Source organism: Tigriopus californicus, chromosome 11 (assembly GCF_007210705.1).
Source record: "Tigriopus californicus strain San Diego chromosome 11, Tcal_SD_v2.1, whole genome shotgun sequence".
In the NCBI taxonomy this organism is placed as follows: Eukaryota; Metazoa; Arthropoda; class Copepoda; order Harpacticoida; family Harpacticidae; genus Tigriopus; species Tigriopus californicus.
Genome location: NC_081450.1, coordinates 11297823 through 11319338, shown reverse-complemented (window position 1 = coordinate 11319338; position 21516 = coordinate 11297823). Strand labels below are relative to the sequence as shown.

General features: G+C 40.4%; 1 protein-coding gene across 4 annotated transcripts; it reads left to right on the top strand.

Annotated features, from left to right (window-relative positions):
- The first annotated feature begins 1683 nt into the window (after window positions 1–1683).
- Window positions 1684–21154, top strand: LOC131891040 (uncharacterized). Of its 4 annotated transcripts, none has more exons than XM_059240528.1 (4): window positions 1684–2711; window positions 11825–11939; window positions 19273–20045; window positions 20344–21154. In XM_059240528.1, exons 1-4 carry the CDS (start codon window positions 2643–2645, stop codon window positions 20404–20406), a joined length of 1020 nt encoding a protein of 339 aa, XP_059096511.1. In that variant the 5' UTR covers window positions 1684–2642; the 3' UTR covers window positions 20407–21154. The 4 variants fall into 4 exon arrangements, with proteins under 4 accessions (XP_059096511.1, XP_059096513.1, XP_059096514.1 ...); XM_059240530.1 differs by lacking the exon at window positions 1684–2711 and adding an exon at window positions 11094–11299; XM_059240531.1 differs by lacking the exon at window positions 1684–2711 and adding an exon at window positions 11475–11670.
- Window positions 21155–21516: the final 362 nt, after the last annotated feature.

Below are 21516 nucleotides of genomic sequence, written 5' to 3'. Positions count from 1 at the left end.
ACAACAACACCACGTGGACCATTCATGGACTTCTTATTTATTTGTTCATGGCGCTTTAAATTTGTATCAAGTCCATAGATTCGGAAATGATGCTCAACCCCACCATTTTGCCTGAGGGGCTTCGTAGAGATCCAAGTCAAACTTAAGGCTCGGCAAATGATCAATTGAAAAGTGGTCCTCGTGTGTGAGGCGAGTGGAACATGATTTACAGCCAGAATCTCCTGATGGAAATGAGGCAATTAGTCAGCACTAACCAAAATAATTTATGAGAAAACCCAAGTAAAGACTCGAGGGAAGGAGAAGCTTGCTGGCGGTTTCATAGAGGAGAGCGACTGCCACACCAACTGACATCCAAGTAACAACTATCAAGAGATAAAAGCTTTGCAAGTACGGAAGATTTACTTGCACCCGTAGATTAATGTTTTTCTAAAGACATCCACCCAAAAGTCTAGGACCCAACCTAATTTCGTAATGACGTGCTTCTTGGTACCTTTTCAAGGCAATTTGTTACATATATTCCATCCAATATCTACACAAGATTCAAATGAAGGGTTTAGATTGAAGAAAGTTGAGCAAGCTTTCGCCAATTGGAACTGAATCATCCCGATACGTAAAATAGTTCAACCGTCGTAACGTTTTCAATCTCGAGGGAGAACTGATTTAAATCACATTTTAAAATTGGCGCCACTCAGATCATTGCGTCTGAGACTGAATTCCGCAGCACACCCAAAAAGATTGAAATGTTGATAAGGTTGAATTTAAAAAGAAGGGAACAAAAAGGACCCACCAACTCCTGGCGTCAAAGTTGAAGCTCGGAAGAATCCACTTCACAATCTCATAATGAGTTCTGTCACTGCCTCACCGATAAAATTTCCTCCGCTTGATAGTCAGAAAGTCTGTCTTGATGATGGAACAACGTATTGCGTGTGAAGCTCCAAATATGGCACTTGAGTGCCTCACCTAAATTCTTGATCCTTGACTTGGCATCTCCAAGGCATTGGTAATGGGCAGCTTGGCAAACGAGCCGCCCAAATTGGACTTGAGACTTTTTGTTATCATATTAGTGCACTCATGAAGAAAGACAACTTGGCCCGAAAAGGCCACAAAGTCTGCGATCCAGGATGAATAAGTTGTAAACGGAGTTCGTGTGCCAAATTTTCCAAACTGCAGCGTATTCTTCTCCATTAAGATGGAACGGTTGGAAATCTGAGATAATGCACAACAGCCATGTGACAGGAAGGGGGAATAACACCGAAATCAAAGACAAAATGCTGACGAATTGCAAAGAAACGCGTTCGTAATACGTTCGAAGACAACGAATCTTCAATTTTCATCGAACTGTTTATAATAGGATTGTTTATCTTCATCAATAATGACCAAATAATGGCTAAAACAATTAGATACTGTTTCTTTGGAAATATTGGACCAGTAAAATGATCTGTTACCCAAGGAACTAAAAGATTTGCGTAAAGGCCAATAATTCAACAACAAAATAAGGAAACTGCGAATCGTTAATCATTCCGTCTTTGCCTTTGGAGTCTGCTCTGTGCTGCTTTTGCATTCTCTGAACCCGGAATGTCAATTAGCACGGCGGCAATTCTAAGTTCGTTAGTTCTAGTCGCTTTTGTCCCACTCCTCCCAATTTCCAAAGTTAATGTGGAACGTGCCTGATTTTCCACTATACATTTTTTCTTCTCAAATTTTAATTGCTTGTCACTCCCCCCCTCAATGACTGACAGAACACTCGCGTTATGCAAAGCTGTACAGTGTATCCAGTGGATAGGAGGGATAAAGATGACAACATAAGTCTTTGTTCCTTGGTTCCAACTGAACGATCCCCTAACGAGAACGTCTCAACGGCGTTTGGCGCGGTTGAACACGGTTGGTGGCTGCATTCCGACTAGGCGCTCAAGACGGGAACGGAAATTCGTTTGGCGGAAAAGTCAAGATGGTCCCAAATGAACTTACCACAGTCCTTTCGTGCTGTCCTCCAAGGCATTACAACCAAACTGCTGTGAGTTCTTTTAGTTTCCAATCCGGACATACCTACCCCAACGTTTTCAATAGTGACGCCAAACTTACTTTCGTTCGAACCACTTTCTGTGTGCCAAGGAGCTTTCCACCATTTGACCCCAACTTGACCCAAGTCCATGCATATAAATTGACCACTATAAACATTTTCAAAATTCTGTGTTTACTATGTGTACGTATTCGATACCTTAATGAGTGTTCGTAACCCATCATCGTCTTTCTTGGACAGTCTTTCATTGTGAACATATGTACCTTGGAACACCAGAACATGACCAAGATCCATGGAATAAGAGGGTCTTCTCAAATCTCTCTCAATTTACTGATCTCACTTTGAAGATCAACGGTCAAAATCCACCTTAGTTGGAACCGAGTCTCACGAAAAGATTCCAACGGTGGGTGGAACACCGTCTGCCCCAGGGAAGACTTTTTCCATTGACAAGACAACCATTCTACGAGATGCAGTCTCACTCCCACTCGTCTTTCATAATCGTGCATTGGTCTCGAGTTCCGCAAGAATCGATCACGCAACGAGTCTTTCATCTTTCAATGTTTTGTACAGAACAAAGCTCCAAGTAGATTTTAATGTGTCATTTCAAAACTATTGCCTCAAGATGTTCACCTTAACAGCCTCTACAGCTACTTCTGAAGCATCTATCTATCACCACATTCCTGACTGCTTGGTAAGTACCCTTGAGTTCGCAAAAGAATAAGTGGAGAAAATTTCGAAAGTCGTAAACCATTCATTGTATCCAAAACTAGCACTTTGTGCAATTGACGATCTTGCCAAATAGACTAAAGTGTTTAAAACCATGACCAAAATCTGCTTTAGACAACTCTGGAATGGCAATCAAAGTTGAATGGCACTATAGGTGATCTTTGACATGCTCTCGGTCTATTACATAACCTTTTGACAATTCAACTTTGAAATGGACTACTTTACAAATAAACATAAAAAGGGGACTTCCTTTTCATTGTTCCAATCTATATTTCTTAGTTTCATGATGCATTTTTTAGCTAGAATTTGCTCGACTTCAAGAAGGCTGTTTCTGGCGGGAATAGTCCAAAGTACATTTATCTATCTAGAATTACCGCACAAACGAGTTCATACGCGTCACTCATTTTCCCCACTCATGGCATGGGTAGAATCAAATGAGTTTCGCGAAAAGAGAACCTTAAAAATAATTTTTTATCGAATTCATAGGATATACAGTGTGTCCAGAAGTTGAGTTCCTCCTCTTTTATTTGCTCTAAAACTGTCAGGAGAGGTCCTATGAGTAAGGCTATCACTTATCTAGGTAGACGCACCAAGCTCAATACAATTTCTGATACAATTGATTGCACTTTGACTTGACTTTTCTTTAGTTCCAGCCGAAATCTGTGTTCACCCTTGTAACATTTTTGTTCATAATATTGAGATTGATTTCAAGCTTCAAAGTAACTAACTCCTTTTGGAGGAATACTCATAGGTTTTCGTTAGGATACCAGCCTGGAGAGTTGGTGGGTCATAAGATTATCTATGGAGGTCTCAATTTAACTGGAGGTCTATCAAATTGTCGCCGTATACCACGGTAGGCTTTGATCTCAATAGGAAACGGGGCTAAAACGATGAGTTAGGCCTTACCTCGGATCGGTTTTCACCCTCCATACTGTTTAAGAGGTTACTGCTGATCATTCCCAGTCAATATAGTCCAATTTTCACGTATATTGTTGTTTATCATTCAAGATGATTGACATTGGAATTCCCGGATCGTGTAGTAGTTGGCCCCTTTTCCAACACATCTGATTCACTTTCAAGGAGTGCTTGGATGTTTCTGGCAACCACTCACATCAAAAATATTTTGGAACTTTACACGAATTCTTGTCAATTAACTGTAATTTCTATTCGAACAATTTAAATTTCATGGTTCGTCCATCTTGTATCCCCCGTTTACCTCAACTTCCCTTGGACAGCTGAAAAACTTGAACAATAGGAAAAAAATCCTAGTAGACAGAAATTCCTCTAGCTACAACTTAAACCTGGCCATGTTCCTCCCTATAATTTCGAATGCTTATGTCGAGGGAATTTGCCTGGTATGGAGAGCGTGACCATGATTTTTTCAATTTGTGGTCGTGAGGTTGAGTTCAGTGGTTTCTAAAATTTCCGTTATACTAGGGTACATTTGGCGGCATCAAATATGTCCAGTGTAACGTCGTCCATGGATTATCCTTTATACAAAGAAAAGTTCCGATCCGCCTTCCCAAAGGCCAATAACTATGACTTTGATATGGAAAGTCATTTTGCATACCAAGCCTAAGCATCCAAGCCTATGCATTCTGTTGTAAATAGAATATTAATCATAAAACCGATGACCGATCTAGGTTGATATGTAAGGCAGTTACTTTTCATTAATTTGTTCAAAGGTGTTTAATTGATTCCTCGCAAACGAGAGGATCAAGGCCTTCATCTCTGCTCCTTTTCAAGTCAAGACACTTAAGGTAGATCTGAAAAACATTCTGAACATATAAGGCTCAAATCCTTAATTCAATACTCACAATCCAAGCTCACGTTATAGGGCTAAGGTCTAAAGGGAACGCATTAATACGTGTGCATCAGAAAAAACCATAACATATGAAGTTATCTATGGTGTGCATACTCAGCCCATGGGTGAACGAATAATTCTTTTCAAAAAAAAAATTCGAGACTTTTTTACGACTATTGCTTAGAACTTAATTGAAACTCTTCTCTTCCAAGAAAGCAATTCAACTTGTTCACTTTGTATCCAATTTTGGCATAACATCATTTTGAAGATTTTCCATCTTCGCATTATCAGTGGACGTTTGGGAGCACGTCAACCTAGAATGATTCATTTTCAATTTTTTATTTCAGCCACCCGATGGGTGGGTAATATTCTTGAAAACATTTGAATATGGGCTTTTTGAACAAATATCAAACTTTTTTAATGAATGATTATCTAGCGACTAAACAAAATCGCAATTACTCAGACTTTAAAACGAAAATACACGAATGAATCAAATGTCAAAAGTTTATCCTACTTTGCAATTCACATCGAAATCATCACAGTCAACAGAAAACAAGAGCTTCAAGGATTCCACGTGCTTTGTTGACCAAATCGTCTCACGCAACTTCTCTCGAGGCACTCCTTCCACGACCTGATTATACCAGCCATGGCGAAAGGATTTTTTGCCATTTTTACCATGTCATGGCAGAAAATGGCAAAAAGTGGCAATAAATGGTTTAAGTTGTTTCAAAATGAAACGCTTGACCTAAATAAAACGCAATGGTCAATGACATTAAGAAAATGACGGTATGATCCTTGCTACCTAATCTGCACAATTTAGAAGCAAGCAAGTCTGAAAATAACTTAAATTCGAGTAATTCCTTATATATTATTATACATGAGGTACTTTTTTGATTGCAAGAGGGGTATTATCCATAAGTTTTATATAGTAGCCAAAACAAATGCAAATTTCCAATGGAATGATATTTGAATCTGTCTACAATATCCTTGAATCTGTCAGACATACAATTTTGATTCCTTTCAAAAGTCATTTTGATTAAAGATAGATTAGCCTCATGGCAAGCCTTTTATCGTTTGCTTTGGCGAACTTCAAACTTCCTCGGACTTGAGTGATAATTCTTGATTAGTGTCTTGCATCGATGCAAAATCCCCTTTCCAGCATGTCAAGGCTGCAGGCAAATGTGAAAGCAAATTGAAAACTTATGTAAGAAGAATAAAAAGATGTTTGAAATGCATCAAAACATTCTTAATTTTAGCCTTTTCCCGCCACCTTTTAGGAATGATTTTCTACGATTTTCTGCCATCATTTTCTGCCACGTGCAATCGGCTAGGAAGGCGGTCGGATGTTCAAGTAAGGCGTGCCTTAAGTTCCCTTTGGTCTTTTTGGTGGCTCTGGGCATTTTGAATGCAGATATTTTAACCTTTGTGTGTTGGTTAGCAAAAGTGCAGCAATCACAACGATAGGGTCTCTCTCGACGTCTAAACACAACGTTGCCACTATAGGTTGTTTGTAGGTGACTACTTAAGAAAAAAGCTCATCTTCATGGCTCAAGCCTTTTCCTCTCGTCTGTTGTTCAAATTCGGAAGTCTCAAATTGATTGCATCCATTTACAATTTCGACATAATTTCAGTCAGTATCTTTTATTTATCAAATAATACTTGCGTTCCATTTGGTCTTTCTTACGTATTCACGTGGAGTAGGTGGGAAGTCACCTTAAGATGAAATGAGACAGAGTTGTGAAACGAATGAAGCGCCAAATTTTGAATATGATCTTCGGCTTGGGATCATGGGGTCAAAGTTTACAGATTGCTTCATAATGTTCATCTTTTTAAAGTGTTCAAGGGTGGAGATCAATCCCAATCCTTACGTCGACTTAACTCACCTTGATTTTGCAAAAGTGTTCTACAAAGTAGACCTTGTCTATTGCTGCAGATATTGGACTAGGGGGTTCACCCTCAGTGAGCTTTGTCCCTATCACCTTACATACCTACCAACTCTTTGATTCATTACAAGCAGACGATACCAACCAAACTAGTGTTGGGTAAGAGCAATAATGATGTGTCCTTAAGAAACAATCAGATTTGGATAATAGATGCAAATGGATGGGGCATAATGATCTGTCATTGAACAGAGACACACTTCGAGTCATGACTGTCGGGCAAACAGGCAAACGTGTCTCCTTCGTACCATGACAACTCTAGAAAGCTCATTGGAGAAGTTTCATCTTTATAAAATCTATCTCAGAATTATGACCCAAATCAACATTAGGTTTGAACAGCATATTCAAATGACATCTACCAAGGCTTTTCAAAGAAGGGGATAGATATACCGTTCCTTTAGGTCGTGGGACAAGGTAAGTATAAATCATTCAGTCCCATTTGGAGCATGCTTCGCCATTCTGGGCCCCAATAAATTCAGCCAGACTTAAAAAGTTAGAAATAGTTCGGCGATTTTTCACACAAGAAAAATTAGAAATTATCCCATTGGGATTGATTAAAAACTCTTAACATCAAAAGAGGTACAAACGTCAAGAGCTCTTGTACGTAATTAATTGGATAGATTGTTGCTGTCCAAATCAAAGAATAACCATGACTTGATCACTGAAACCGATTTTTATAAGGAACCGTGGTCCAATCGTGTATTAGCTTCAGATTTCTAACGAAATTGTTCAGCCGTTGACCCAATGCCATTATTCCAGGCCAATTTTAATCGCCACTCATCAAGATTTCCTGACCATTCCTATGTTCGAGGTCTTATCAGATATGAAAATACCAATACTTTGGCAAACCAAGTGTTTTATTAATCATGACCTTTTTTATATCAGGACGAATTTTATTTCATTTCATTTTAAATTTTTGATTTCGTTTCTATTTTGCACACATTTTGATAGTGGGTGGGAATGGTGTTGAATTTGCAAATCTTCAAAAAAAGATTTACTGTGCCAGGCAAACCTACGCATGTTGATGGTCATTTCTTTTACACATTCAGAGCTCTAGAAGCAACATTGATGTGGGGGTAGTGACTTTTCTCCACAAAGGTATCCCTTTCATTTACTTCAATACAACCAAGTTGTTTTGTGCCGCTCTAAAATTTGGATAACGCTTTTAAGTAGTGCTAGGGCGAGTCCAGACTCGAGGCCAAGTGCACTCGAGTCTTTTACTCGTTTCAGGAGAAATTGGCCGGACTCAAATGATTATATGTTTGGCAATCTTCTGGCTGTTTTTTGTTTCGAATACCATTTTCAATAACTGACTTTTAAAACAAAAAAAAAATGAAATAAAGATATTGGGAGGCTATTATTATTCCAACAATTGAATCTGTTGCTACCTCGTTTGAAAAAAGTCAGAATCCAAATTTGGAAGAGAATCTGTGTATTTTACATTAGCACCTTATTGCATTCAAAGCTAACTGCATACACTCATTGATGGCAAAAACTCTAAGAATTTATGCTTTTCTGATAAGGCTTTTATAAAATAGTATGCAAAGGGGCGTTCATCACATTACCGAGAGACATTTGGGAACACATCAATCTGGATTTTTATAATCACCAGCGCGCAACCTTCCCCAGGTGAAAATTATATTCTTGAAAACTGTTAAATAAGCCCTTTTAAAAAAGATATTTCACCTTTTTCAAAAATTCACTCTTACATGCAGATCGCTACACTTCCGGCGGTCTAATTCAAAGAGACTCTCAGTTAATTATGTAAATGAGAATCTCGTTCAATGAGAGTTATTAATGTAAGTTTCGTTGAATGAGACTCACCTACATATTGTAAGAGTCAACAAACAAAACTGAGGGACATATCAGTACTGTTAATCTTGACTACTAAAAGTCTCGTTGAATGAGATCTTTTCACTTGCCTGTGTGTAGTTAAAATGAAAATATCTTAACTAGAAAAGTGCTTTCAAATTTTAAACATGCTTTTAATGAAATATATTTCAATAGCAAAAAAAACAATAGAATGTTGGATTGGATAGCATGTAACTTATCGCAAGGATTTACATTTGTGAGAGAAAAATTATCTCAACGATATAATTATGTGAAAAATTCTTCTCTTAAAAATTATCTCTTGTTAAATTCCTTTCTTAATAGGACAACAAGGCAATTTTCTAGCCCATTAAGTCATGGAGATCAACCGACTTTATTGCTGTAGGTGGTTTTAGCTCAGACTATAATTGTGTCTTTTCAATTTTCTTAAAATAGCTGAAAATCTTTGCAATATGTATTTTTTGACATTACCAGAAGTACACCTAACTGTACGATCAATGAAGATATCATAAAAATCCAAGAGAAAAGTATTTGCTTAAAGCCTTTGCGAAAAGCTCAAATCTACAATATTGCCTGTTGTATGCACTTTTTTTTTAGGATTCCACTGAAAGCACACCTATTTGTACTTTTTGAAATTTAGAAATCAAATTCCCAACAAAAAGGAGATTATAATAGTATTTTTAGTAATACTAAACATCGTTTTTAGTTATTTTGAAAGTGAGCACTAAAAAGAGAGACAATTCGTTTGTGATAAGGAAAATTGGTATCAATTGTGTGAATATTTGAGTTAGGTATTTGGGAGTGTATTTTGAAACTAAAACAGTTGAAAACGGGACCAATCAATCCCGTATAACTCGCAAGTGACTTAATAGATTGATTGTATCCCAGTTTCTATTCCAGTAGTAACTAATAATGCCTCTCATTTTCAATAACTGAACTTTTGAATATTCCAGTGTTTTTTATGCTTTTAATCTGAGCCAGAAATACATAAAGGAATTAATTGAGGTTTTTCTTTATGATTTTGTGAGCGAGAGAAATGCCAAGATGTGTTTGGGTATTTGCGTTTAAACTTGATAAGGCATCAGAACCATTGGGTAAATATGAATAACTAACACAAGAAAAAAAATCCCAGGTATCTACTCTGTCTGCATTTATGCTAAGTTTTACGATTTTCAACGCGCCTTGTCTTGAGAATCCATGCTGATGCCAGTTTCTCGGTCTAACGATTTCTATCCAGAACACAAGATTAACCGACAACAAAATCATTTTCAAAAGACGAATATGTTTTTTTCACCCTTCCGCTGAATTTCCTGCCTAATGCCCGGCTCATTTATTCCACAAGATATAATTTTTGATGCAGTAGACTACCACAAAGTAGAGCTCGACGGAAGAGGATCTCAACCTCAATGTTGTAAAGAGCTTTGTATTGTGCTCGTTTTGACGCTCTTTGTGATCAGCTGTTCGAGTGTACGGAGTCCGCCTAAAATCCACGCTCAACTCAGCAGTTCTCTTCTCCAGAGAGAGTGTAGTCAGTATACCATGTGTACGGCACTGATTTCCTTGGCTGCTGCACCCGATTGAGCTCTACTGTCCTAAAACCGCTCCAGTACATTCTATACACATAGCCAGACCAAAGCCAGATAAACAGAAACCAGAGGGCAAGGTATCGACGATGGTTTCTACCCTTGGTTGTGCTCGCATGTGCATCCAATTCATACAAACACTGCTGTGATTCTACTGACTAGCCCTCTAAGACTATGCCTCTCGGCATAAGGAACAAGCTCTCAAGACAAAGAAGGTGGAGAACTAAAGTCAATGAGATTCATAATTCATCAGTTACCCCATTGTTGGAGCATATTTTACCTTAGCTATATAAAGGTGTTGTCACAAATGTTCAAAAGCTCTAACCTGATTACAGACTCAATTTTGAAAGCGGCGAGATTTAGATGGATGAATGCTAATTAGTCCATTTTGGAAGCCTGAAACGAGAACAAATTAATCTTGCCTAATAAATATAGGGAAACGATGAGCCTGGAGATGAATGAAACAGGAGCTCCTCTCAAGGCAGTGTTCTAATACAGCGTGACGAGGAGATAAGCATGAATACTGTTTGACTGGCGGTATTGTTGAGGTATTTGTCAATCACCATGAAAATGACCATAATTTAAAAGAATTGACAACTGCTTGAATCTTTATCACATCCATTCTCACCATATCAATGAGAATCCAAGAATTTTAATAGCGCCTTTGCTTCAAATGGAAGATAACAATGCAATACTTCATTGATGTTAGAACCCCAGCTTAGAGCTATTGATTTCAATTTGAAATCTGATTTTGTCCTTCATTGACACTTTTGCCGAAAATCTTTCTTACAAATCACATGTTCCGTCACACTTGCTTCTGAGGAACAGAGAAGAGTCAGGGCAAGTGTCATTCCTGTAGAAAAGTAGTATCAGCAGTGGTCGGAGGAGGTGTAAGTGGAGCTGTGCCCATCCATCTAGCACAAATAAAAGTAGCAACGCAAGTAGTAGCACCAATGCTCCAGCAGAAGTAGGAGCACTATCATTCTCAGTATTTGTAGTAAAATGAGTAGTCGAAGCAGCACTAATACTAGTAGCAGCAGCAACAACAAAAGCAAAAGTAGTAGTGACAGCAGTAGTATGAGTAGCAGTGAGGTAGCACTGGAAAAGCAGTAGTAGTAGTGCTACTACTACTACTACTACTGCTACTACTACTACTACTACTACTACTACTACTACTACTACTACTACCCCCACTATCAGACTAGGAATAGTTGTAGTTGTTGTAGCAGCGTGGATGGAGTAGTGCTGCTCCGTGTATGTGCTGGATGTGCATGGCATTCTCCCATCCATTCTTGGTTTTTGGGAGTCAGTCCATAGGGAAGTCCTCTGAATGTTAGTTGCTCTGGTGCCAAAATCAAGGTGTTTTGTCTTGGAGGAGGTCAATTGAGTCCCAGACGTGAGTATCATAAACATTGATGTGCATTGTCTGACCTTTTAACCCAATCTAATGACATCCAATGCTCTATTTTGAGACATTGCTTGAGTGTGGTCGATGTTGGAAGTTTTTTTTAATGTGAAGGATTGCCAATAAAGAAATCCAATCTTGGGAGTTCAAAATGGCTGTAATGATTCTCTGCTCTAAAGGAGTCATCATACTCACACTTTAACATGTTTTGCTTTATGAGGCATAAACAAGAGCAAGAGCAAGAGACTGGAATGAAAAGTAAATGTTCCACAAAATGACGCTTCAATATCTTTTGATCGTTTGGTGTCCAATTTCATTGTAAAACGAGACTCTCCAGAGCAATTCAGAGGGTGAACAAGCAAGTTGCGTGCATCTTTTTGAAATATACCTAACTGCCTCTGTGTGTCTGTTGATTTGCGGAGTACAAATCTCGTGAAATTCCTCTTCACATTCCACTCCAACGTTCCAAAGTTAAGAAAACGATTTGATCCCCCACAATTCATGACCTTGTTTCAGGTATTTTCCGACTGCCTTGACTCCGGGACCGAAACGGACGACGAAGGCGAGGATAACTTCGAAGAAGATTCCACTCCAACCAATCTGGATCATCCAATAAACCTTCCAATCAAAGGTAATCTTTCGGATAACTATTTACCAATGATTAACGCACTCTTAGTTCAAGTGAAAAAAGAGCGTTTACCTGTCTTGGCTTTATTTGCAACCCATCCACTAAATTGAGGAAAACCAACCAGTTACTATTTTGTCTGCATTATTCTTGAAAAAAACCTGTCCATTCTTGTGCAGAGCTTAAATCATATTTCAAATCAAACGATTGAGTTCGAAATTTAGTTTAAGTTAAGTTTCAAGGTTTCGTCTCCAGTTCCAATCGATGAGGCTGTTTTTATTTGCTCTAAACCTATTGCTCTAGCTCAAATAGGTCTCCTGAAGTGAGGTTGACAATTGAAGTCGGTTATCTTAGTTTGGTTGAAGAGCAACGGAATTGTGGAGGATATGTTTGGTTGGAAAAGCACCATGGTTAGGTTAGTCGACAAAAGCGTCCACCGAGGTCGACATCTTAAAAATATCTTGTTCCAGATTCCTTTGTACTGCATTTGGAGACGCGTGAAGTGTTCCTGAGGCTTTTATTCTAGTCTTTTCATGTTTCTCATCTTTCGTCCTGATGAAGAAGGCAAGTCGAACTGAGATATTGAAAAGGACCAGTGGCTGGAAGGAACTCGAACCATTGTGTTTTCTCGTTCTCTCTCTCGTCTTGCACTCATTTTGGCTTCTTCAGCCTCTGTATGGGTCTTTGTCAATTTTGGACATCTTTCCACATTTTCCAATCCAGAGAAGCATTCTGACTGGGTTCCTCTGGCTCTCTCTTCTTGCTTCTAAGCTGCACGTTCCACTTCCAATGTCTTATCAATGAGGGGATCCACTCGGGTCCCAAGCATTGCCTTTTGAATCAGTGAACAGGAAATTGGAAATTGGATGGACAAAGAGAACGAAAGACAGAAAGACCTGAACTCGTTCCAAGCCACTGAAGGAAGTGCTCCATTTGCATGTCTTTGAGTGTACCATTAGTCAATGGGACCACTGAAAGCCAGTTGGGAAACTATTCTGACCAGCCACTCAAACCCCCTTGATGGCTTACTACAGGCAGATCATGTAAGCACGTGAACTCTGTGGTCTTTTCAAATGAATTGAGCTTCATTGCGTGCTTCATTAGTCTTGGTTGGCCCTCAAATAACAACAGTTCCCTCCACTTGTTCCTTTCCCGCCTTTCTCTTTTTAAAGTGTTCCAAAGCTTGTGAACACGCGAGTAGACCTATAAAAGGAACGGGGAGGCTTCAAATTTAACATGGAATTTCTGTCAGCCAACTCTGGTTCCATTGTTCCAACCTTCCTCCCTTCCATCGTGAGGAGTGAGTCAGCAAGTTTCTTTTCAAGAATAATTATGGATTTTGAAATTGAAAATCACTCTGGCGAGATATTGTCCCCGAGAACCGACCCAAACCTAGCCAAATGGTCCTCTTTGCTGCCAAAATTATGAAGCTCGCACTAAGCGATATCTGAAGAGTCTTTTGCTTTGATAAAAGTCTTGGCAGGGTTGGGGGGCTTCATTATGTCTGAGGAATGATCAACTTGGAACAACGCAGCAACTCCGATTGTAGACAATTTCGAAAATGCAAGCCGAAAGTTGAGAAAAATCATGTCTTACTCAGACTGAAATTAATTAAAACTTCGTTTGGAATGGCGTTCCAAGTTCCAAATTGGGGGTGGCTCCTTAGTATGAGCTTAAAACTTTCTTGCGAGAGATAAAAGCGGAGCTTGTGAATGTAGACGAGGGATAGAAATTTGAAACATTCGTCCAAATGATGGATTAGGATGACTAACAAGGCTGGCCATGTTTGAGTCGACATTAATCTTGTGAAATTCAAGAATTAATTACCATTGTCCCTAGTCCCGAACTTGACAGCGTGGCTTAGATGAATATGAATTATAATCCATGTCGCTCATTTCACTTCAGTTCGTGGCAATGAGTGTTCCATTTAAACTTTTGGCGCGATGGTTGAACTAAAGGGCGTCGAATTCTTTTTTGATTAGCCAATCTAAAGTTCTTTTTCTGCATCAAAGTGGAAAGTTATCATTTCGTCACTTTTTGTCGAACACTTTTCGAGAATGGAACCGAAATACCAACTCGCTCTTTTAAGCTTGAAGGCTGAGGAGTAATATCCTTCAGCTTGCAGAAAATGAATGAAACGTTCTGCTGTTTCCACTAATGATGAATATCTGACTTTAACCATATGAAGAATATTGACAATACCAAAAGCCTTTCAAACTGGAACACCAATGAGCCGTGATAACTCTAACGGTATCTACCACAGTCCCACGTACTAAATATGGAACTCTGCTCCTGGAACTAATGGGCCCCCATCCGGTGCCCAAATTTTATCTTTCAAAATCTCCATTTTGGCGTCAGACACTCTTTTTGGCAGACACCTATATGGACAGAAATCGGAAAAGGGCGTAACCTGGCTCTGACAAAATGAGCCACGCCCCCTCAATACCACGCAGACGCGGGATTCCCCTCTTTTTCTCCTTCTTCGAACTGTCTGTGCTCAGATCGATTTATACGTTTGTTCGTCTTCAACCCTGCTTGGCTCTCCGCTTATCTGGGAGAGCCTCGATGAAAAAGCTTCTCGAAAAAGTGTCGTGAAACAAATGATCTTTTCTTTCTTATCGCTAAACTTGCCAAAAGTGGAGCCAGATCGCTCTTCCGAAGTTTGTCGCACCTAATCTTGTGACTTTTCGGGCACCCTCTGAGGAACAAGTAATGATTTCCGACTCACTTCACAAACTTACCGTTAAGATCTCGTGTTAGAGCTCATGGCCAGAGAAGCCATTAATTATGGAGTCCCGTCAACGTTGTGAAATTCCAATTGTGGTCAGGAATGGCTTTGTTTACTTGCCAAAGCAACAACAAACCAAGGTTACCTTGTTCCATTCCTATCCAATAAAATCCAGTCCCAACCGCCAGGAGCATTACGTCTTTTTGTTCCCTGATATTAGATCCAAAATCTCTCCCACGTTTATTCTGGGATCATCTTTCGCCCCTCGACTCATTGATGGCGACCTCCATCATCTTTGAATCCTGTCGGAGGAACGTCTAATGGCTTTTGAGCCTAATGGAGTGTGTCTGGATAACTGTGTGTTTTAATATCGACTTTCACAATTCCGATCAAGGATGAATGCGCTTTCATAGCCCTAGGTTCCAAGTTATAACATGGATGGAACGACGGAATCAACTTTCTTGTGCTCCTTGAACATAGGACAAACGAAAAACGAATCGTTAGAGGAGTGCTTGCATTTGGAACCCCTCTATGATCTCTCTTGTTTCTGGACCATTGATTGGTTTATAGAGAGGAAGAGAACAGACACAGCAAACCTTTTTACCAAATTAGAAAAAGCAGAAACTTTGGTTCATTCTTCCAGTCATTTGCTCCAGCTCCATTGTAATAAAGAAAGAAAGATAGAAAGAAAGTAAGTTTTCCTTTCCAGATTTGCAACCCATTCGTCGTCTCGAAAGGGGCCATAATTCTCATCCAATGACCATTTGGTACCATTTCAAGAACACACCTGAGAGTCTACGATCTCAATTAAAAGGGACGGAAAAAGGTTTTCCCAATTGATCCAAGGAACGCGGTTCCCTTGGACAAAATCCCCGAAGATATGACCCACTCTACTGTATGGAGCGGAGGTGTCGGGCAGAATGACACTTTTATGTCCATTTTTTGCTATTGATGTTCTCAGTTCCTGGCACTAGTGGGGAACCATCGAGTGATATCATGAGGGTATTGGTGCCAAATAATGGCCATTTTAGCGATGGCCAAAAAACTCGTTCAGGTTTAAGGCTCGGTGAGCGCCTAAATGCTGAAAATGATGCGAGTTATTTCTTGCACGGGAATACTCGCACAATTTATTGAACACCTCTCGTGGCATTATACCCTAAGCTACGAGTACATGAAATGTTCATTTAGGTCTCGGACATCCCTTGGAAATTTTGTGAATTGCCAGAAACTTGATGTATAAAACATAACCATTTGTGGTTGCCATGTTTCAGTCTTCTGTGGTAAATGTATGTCACTCAACCGACAAGCTGAGGTCGTTTTCTGAGGTGATAAGGGAGCCCCGAGAGGTGATGAAAATAAATTGGGGGTATAAAAAACAACACTTCACGGTTAAGAAGGGATCCTGGATAAAAACGTCATGAAATGAAATTGAATTTTTATGTCTAAGATGTGTGAGCGAGACGGATTTAACCCCTCATGTCATGAAATATGGGACATATATCAAAAGGCGGCGGGCTTTTTGCAGATTTTCAAAATGTCTTGGAACATGTTCGGCCTCTCTAAGTATACGTACAAGAACGACTAAATTGTCGCAGTGGGTTGAGTTTCAAGACCCCAAGACAAATGATCCCATCATCAATTTAGCCTTGGTGACTTTTTATCTCATTTTTGACCTGTTCCAAAACGGTTTATCTTCGCCAAAGTCATCTCGAGATTAGTGCCAAAGCGACTCGACCAGAGACAGAGAGAGGAAGGGAGCCGCTCCAAACCTCGTTTTTGCCCCTCTGGGTCGGACTAATGATCCATTTCTAAAATATAGTCAACATATCTTCCTTCCTTTGTTGGCATGCCAGCTTTGTTCCACGTTTTTCTCTTTATACGATAGGAGGGTACAGAATATATGCGGGTCCTTGAGGGGAAGGGCCATTTGGATTGCTACTGATTGGTCTAGAGAGGGCGAGTACGAGAAATGACTGGACGAAGGGTCGACTAGCCTGAATCTCTCGTCGCATGTCTTTGGTTATCTTTGTTGGTCTAATTCTGGCCGCGAGCCATGATGAATGGCTCGTCTCTTTCCTTGTGATGGCAATTAGGAGAAAATGGTTTCTTCTGTGCCTCAATCAATCTCGTTTTTATCACCAGGGACGCCTCTTCCTCTATCTCACAATTGACTCATTGTCCCAGGGTCCAAAGCCCCCTTTCCCTCTTTACGGTAGTACAAATTTGGAGAACTGTGAAGTAGACAGTCGATTTTTTGTTCGCCAAAGCCAAATGTCATGATGAGAGTATGGAACAATGATTCTTTCCAAAATTGGAGAATGGTTCCTTCCCGTTGTTTGGAGACATTTTTTAAGGTTCTGTGGTGCAAACGGTTTCGCAGAGAGTTCGGTTGGTCCATTGTGGTCCAACGCTTGGGTTGAAATTATTAAAGCGCCACTTGTTCCATCCCTAGGTCTCTCTCACTCTATGTATGAGGACTTGAGTGGTCCACACGGACGTTGGTGTGCCATTATTTGAACGACACCTTCATCCAATCTCGTTGCGGTCCTGCAAAGTTTCCACTTTGGCATAATGGATCATAATTTAACGGAATTTTCTTTTAAGTGCATATTACCATTACTAAAAGGAGCGCCAAGCCTTGGGTTTCGATGAGTTCGTTTACCCAGTAACAGAGAATAAGAGAGAGTTCCTCACACATTATTGGGGGTCCATTTTATGGTAAGGTGAGAAGGGGCAAGGAGGGGAATTTCACTTTGAATAAGTTCGTTCCAAGCGGTAACTATTGAAAGGGCTACTCAACTAGCGGGCCCTTCAAGAAAGGTCTTTGCATTGTGAAACCCCCCGGAGAAATTTGTTCCCAACATTAAGATGGTCTGAAAAATGAGGATCCAAGCCCGCACGTGTTCCTTGTTCTTGTTTGCCTGAGGCGCAAGTTGACGAGCTTTGAAAAATGATTGTGATTAAAATAGAATGACGTTCATTAGGCAGCAAAAACGAGTTCGTGGTAAAGGCAGTTGGGATACTTTTGTCAATTAGGAACACTAACAACAAGGGGGGTCTTTTTATGCCCACTCTAACCCACCACTGCGGTGTGAGATGGAGTATGTACGGAGGACAGAAAACCTCGGAATGACAAATCGATCCTCCCTCTTCCTTTTAACATTTCAAAATCACGAACCACAATGATGTTCCATTTTGGACCACTGAAGCCTGGGTATTTTTTCTTTGGGATTTACCTTCTAAAACAACTTGAAATGGACTCAACGAGGGTATTGGACAAAATGTTTTTGAGTGCTTGCTCCCATTACGAGGAACATGCCAAGTCGGAGTTGGCGCTCGGGGGTGTGCCTTTTTGAGCAGTGGGTGGTTCCAAAGACAAATTGAAAAGGCAAAAAAGCTTTTCTCTGCAAAATGCTTGTATATAATTCTCAAGACAAATTGACTTGTCTCATGAAAAGCCTTTTCCATTCAACCGGACAAAAATTCATAGAGGAAATTACAACAGTCTTTCTAATTTGAAAGGCTCTCTCATGTTTCCTCCCGTTGCTCCACTTTCTGCAGAAAAATGCGGAAAATTGAACATTAGGAGGAACTTTCAAATGGAAACCCACATATCTATCTAACCTCTTTAAAAGCTACCTAAGCTATGTATAATGTAATGAAAAGACCTCGAACAATAGAACACACATGAAGCAATATCAGAAGGAGTCGGTGGAACTTTCCACGGACGAAAGAAGATACCAAACCAATAAACCGAGATTTATTAGACATTTTATCAATAGTTCTCCTTCCTCTTTGACTCCATTGCTCCCTCTCAATAGTAGTATGTTGCAGCCCAGGAGCCGAGTTACTGCTCAAGCATCCCGTGAACAAGCCTCGATTTGGGAAGGGGGCAAAAAAGTGTTCTTTTTTGATGTTCCACCAGCCAAAAAGGCACTAAACCCTCGAGTATCATTAGAGCCAAACCGAGCCCCTCCGATCTTGCGATTGGAAAAGAAATGCTTTTTCATTGCACCCTTTTATTGGCATTTTTTCCTGTCTGCCTTGTTGAGGACTGATGCACCCACTCTCACACAATCACGCACATAACCCATGAGATAAGAACAGATTCGCGGGCTTGAATTGTCAATTTCTTGTGGTTCTTCTGCAATTTCCCCAACTCTCTTGTTATCTACTCGAGTGCCAATCCAAGAGGAATCAGTGGCTAGATCCTCTTGAACAAGCAACTGACGAGGATAGGAATGAGTCATTCTTGAGCTGCAAGGGTCGATTCAGGTTGCGTGTAGTCTCCTTTAACCTATTCAACTTCAAATTTATGGGATCAAAACTGACTAGCGAACTTCGTTCAGGATTCGTCTTGAAACGTATGCAGTGTTCTTTGCGTGCGCTCAAACAAAATAACACGAAGGCGCTAAGCTTCCGTTGATAAAGGGTTGCATCAGGATCTCTTTAACTGCTTGTAGGTAGCCTTAGCTTGCATGTGTTTAGGGATCCACGATTCTTCATGCATGTTTGCAACATTGACATTACAACATTGACAATTCAGCTTGAAGGTGTTACAGTTCATATATAGACACGAAATTTGACAATTGACTCCATCTTTCACTTCAGGCATGGACCCATCACAACTGGCTTCAACGTCCCACACCTCATCTGAAAGTATGGCCCAACGGCAAATTTCCCCCAGCCACCACACCCACCGACGCCACATTACGGGCACGCCCATTTCTGCCATGAGGGCGTTGGGCATCCAAGACGCTCAAAGTTCGATGACGTCGAACAAGGAGAACATTGAGCCCCCTCACGAATCGCAATCTCAATCCAATGTGAGTGGAGCACCTGTGACAGTACAAATTCAAGACTTCCAATCTGAGGAAGCCTCGCCCTTTCATTTGTTACCTCCCTTGGCCTTGGACGGAATGGACGGGAACCATTCGTCCGAAGAAGAGCTCGAAGAGATCAATAAATTCGACGAGCCCATGCCTTCATCCTCGGACACGCCCATCAGTGACACCCGGACCCCTTCCACCATTCCTTTCTGCGAAACGCCCATGCAGAGCAACTCATCCTCAGGCGACGAAACCATGGAGAACGGACGAGCCTTAACGGCCACTCCGGTCCAATTCTCCATGTCTCCACCCACGGGTATGCACGTGCACAAACCTCGACGCTCGTCCTCGCCCCCCTCCAAGATTTTCTTGGGCGAGTGTCATGCCTCTCAGCCCTCCCCTTTAGAGGAAGCTGGGCTGAGCCCATCCTATGCTGGAGATGCCTTGTCCGAGAAGTCCGAGGACCGAAGGGACCGACGCCGAACCATTTCACCCCGGAAGCGATACCGCCATGGCCGACAAAGGCCGTGTCTGGACTTTGAAAAGATGCAGCAGGTAATAACAGTCTCCAGTTTCAATTGTGAATCCATCAATTGTATTCGTAAGTGTCATTTGGTGCGGTTTATGTGTGATCCGGACTTGTTCTTACAAAAACGTAACGAGATGCGGGTGCGTCAAAGTACATACAAGAAGTCAATGAGCTTGGAGCAAATGTCAGCAATGCAATCAAATGTAGCCCTCAGACAGATTGTCGCCGACTACGTAATTTGAACAAGATGTACTACATGTTAGTACATACATGAGCTAGTCATCAATGCATTCTCTATCACGCAACTCTCCACTTCCGTTTCAGCTGAAAACCCGTGCTGTGACCAGCTGGAGGCATGGAGGAGAACTCTCGCTCTTTTGTTGGTGATCTGATACCATTTTGGATCCCCTGTTCTTACCCTGGTCCTTCCCTGCTCCTCTCAATTGCTCTCTTTCTTTCCATCGTACAGTGGCTTCAGGATTGGAGTTCGTTTTGCCAAAATTATAACGAACTGGATGATCACAAATAAACAGCCCACTACTTAGATTACTTGCATTTCGGCAATATGAGAGACAAACGATTCAGGAAAATGGAAACCAATGTTACATCCCACTTCGGCAACGACACACAGCAAGACCCCTCCAAGTTCTGAGTAATCCACTCCCTAAAAGTCCCCTACCCACAGGTCCTCCCATTACAAAAAGATGCATTTGACCAATACTTTAGTACGTATCTTCCTGCTCTCTCTCTAGTGTAAAGATAACTATAAAGACAGTTGCATCCTATACAACTACCAGTTGCATGGAATTACCTCAAGCAGAGTCGATATTTGGTCTTTTTTGTCTTGTCCAGTACAAAATTGTTTCTTATTTGAAAGAGCACTTCCTTGAACTTGAATTTGAACCTTATGTAATCTAAGCCAATATACTCCATGCCCCTTTCATTTTTTATGATTGCTATTAACAAAAGTCTCACCCCCATTATCTATGTCGTTTTCATTAAAAGTATGATTATCATCATGATCATCCTATTATTTACCTAATGTGACAACTTCGATAACAAATCTTCTCAAGACTGGTTTCAGAAGTTGAACAATCATTATCATCATCAACAACAAAACCAACAAAACCCACAGCAAATCATATTAAATAAAGCTACATGTCTTTCTCATTCACATAATATTACATTAAGCAAAATAAACGCCTAAAAATAATATCTGAAGATACTTCATTTCTATTTATGCGCCCAAATGATTGTTCTATCGTCGCCATAACTTATAAGTGCTGCTTAGCTCTTTTCCCAGACATTCGATATAGAAGAAAAAAGTAGGCAAACTGCCTTCAACAACCCAAATACATCGACATTGACACGAAATCCATCACAAGATGGCATAAAAAAATTGTAATGAATGGGTCAGATGTCACTGACTTTCTAGAATGCATATTGGAATGCGGATAAACTTAGTGCATGCACAAAGTTCCATGATAAAATGAAAGG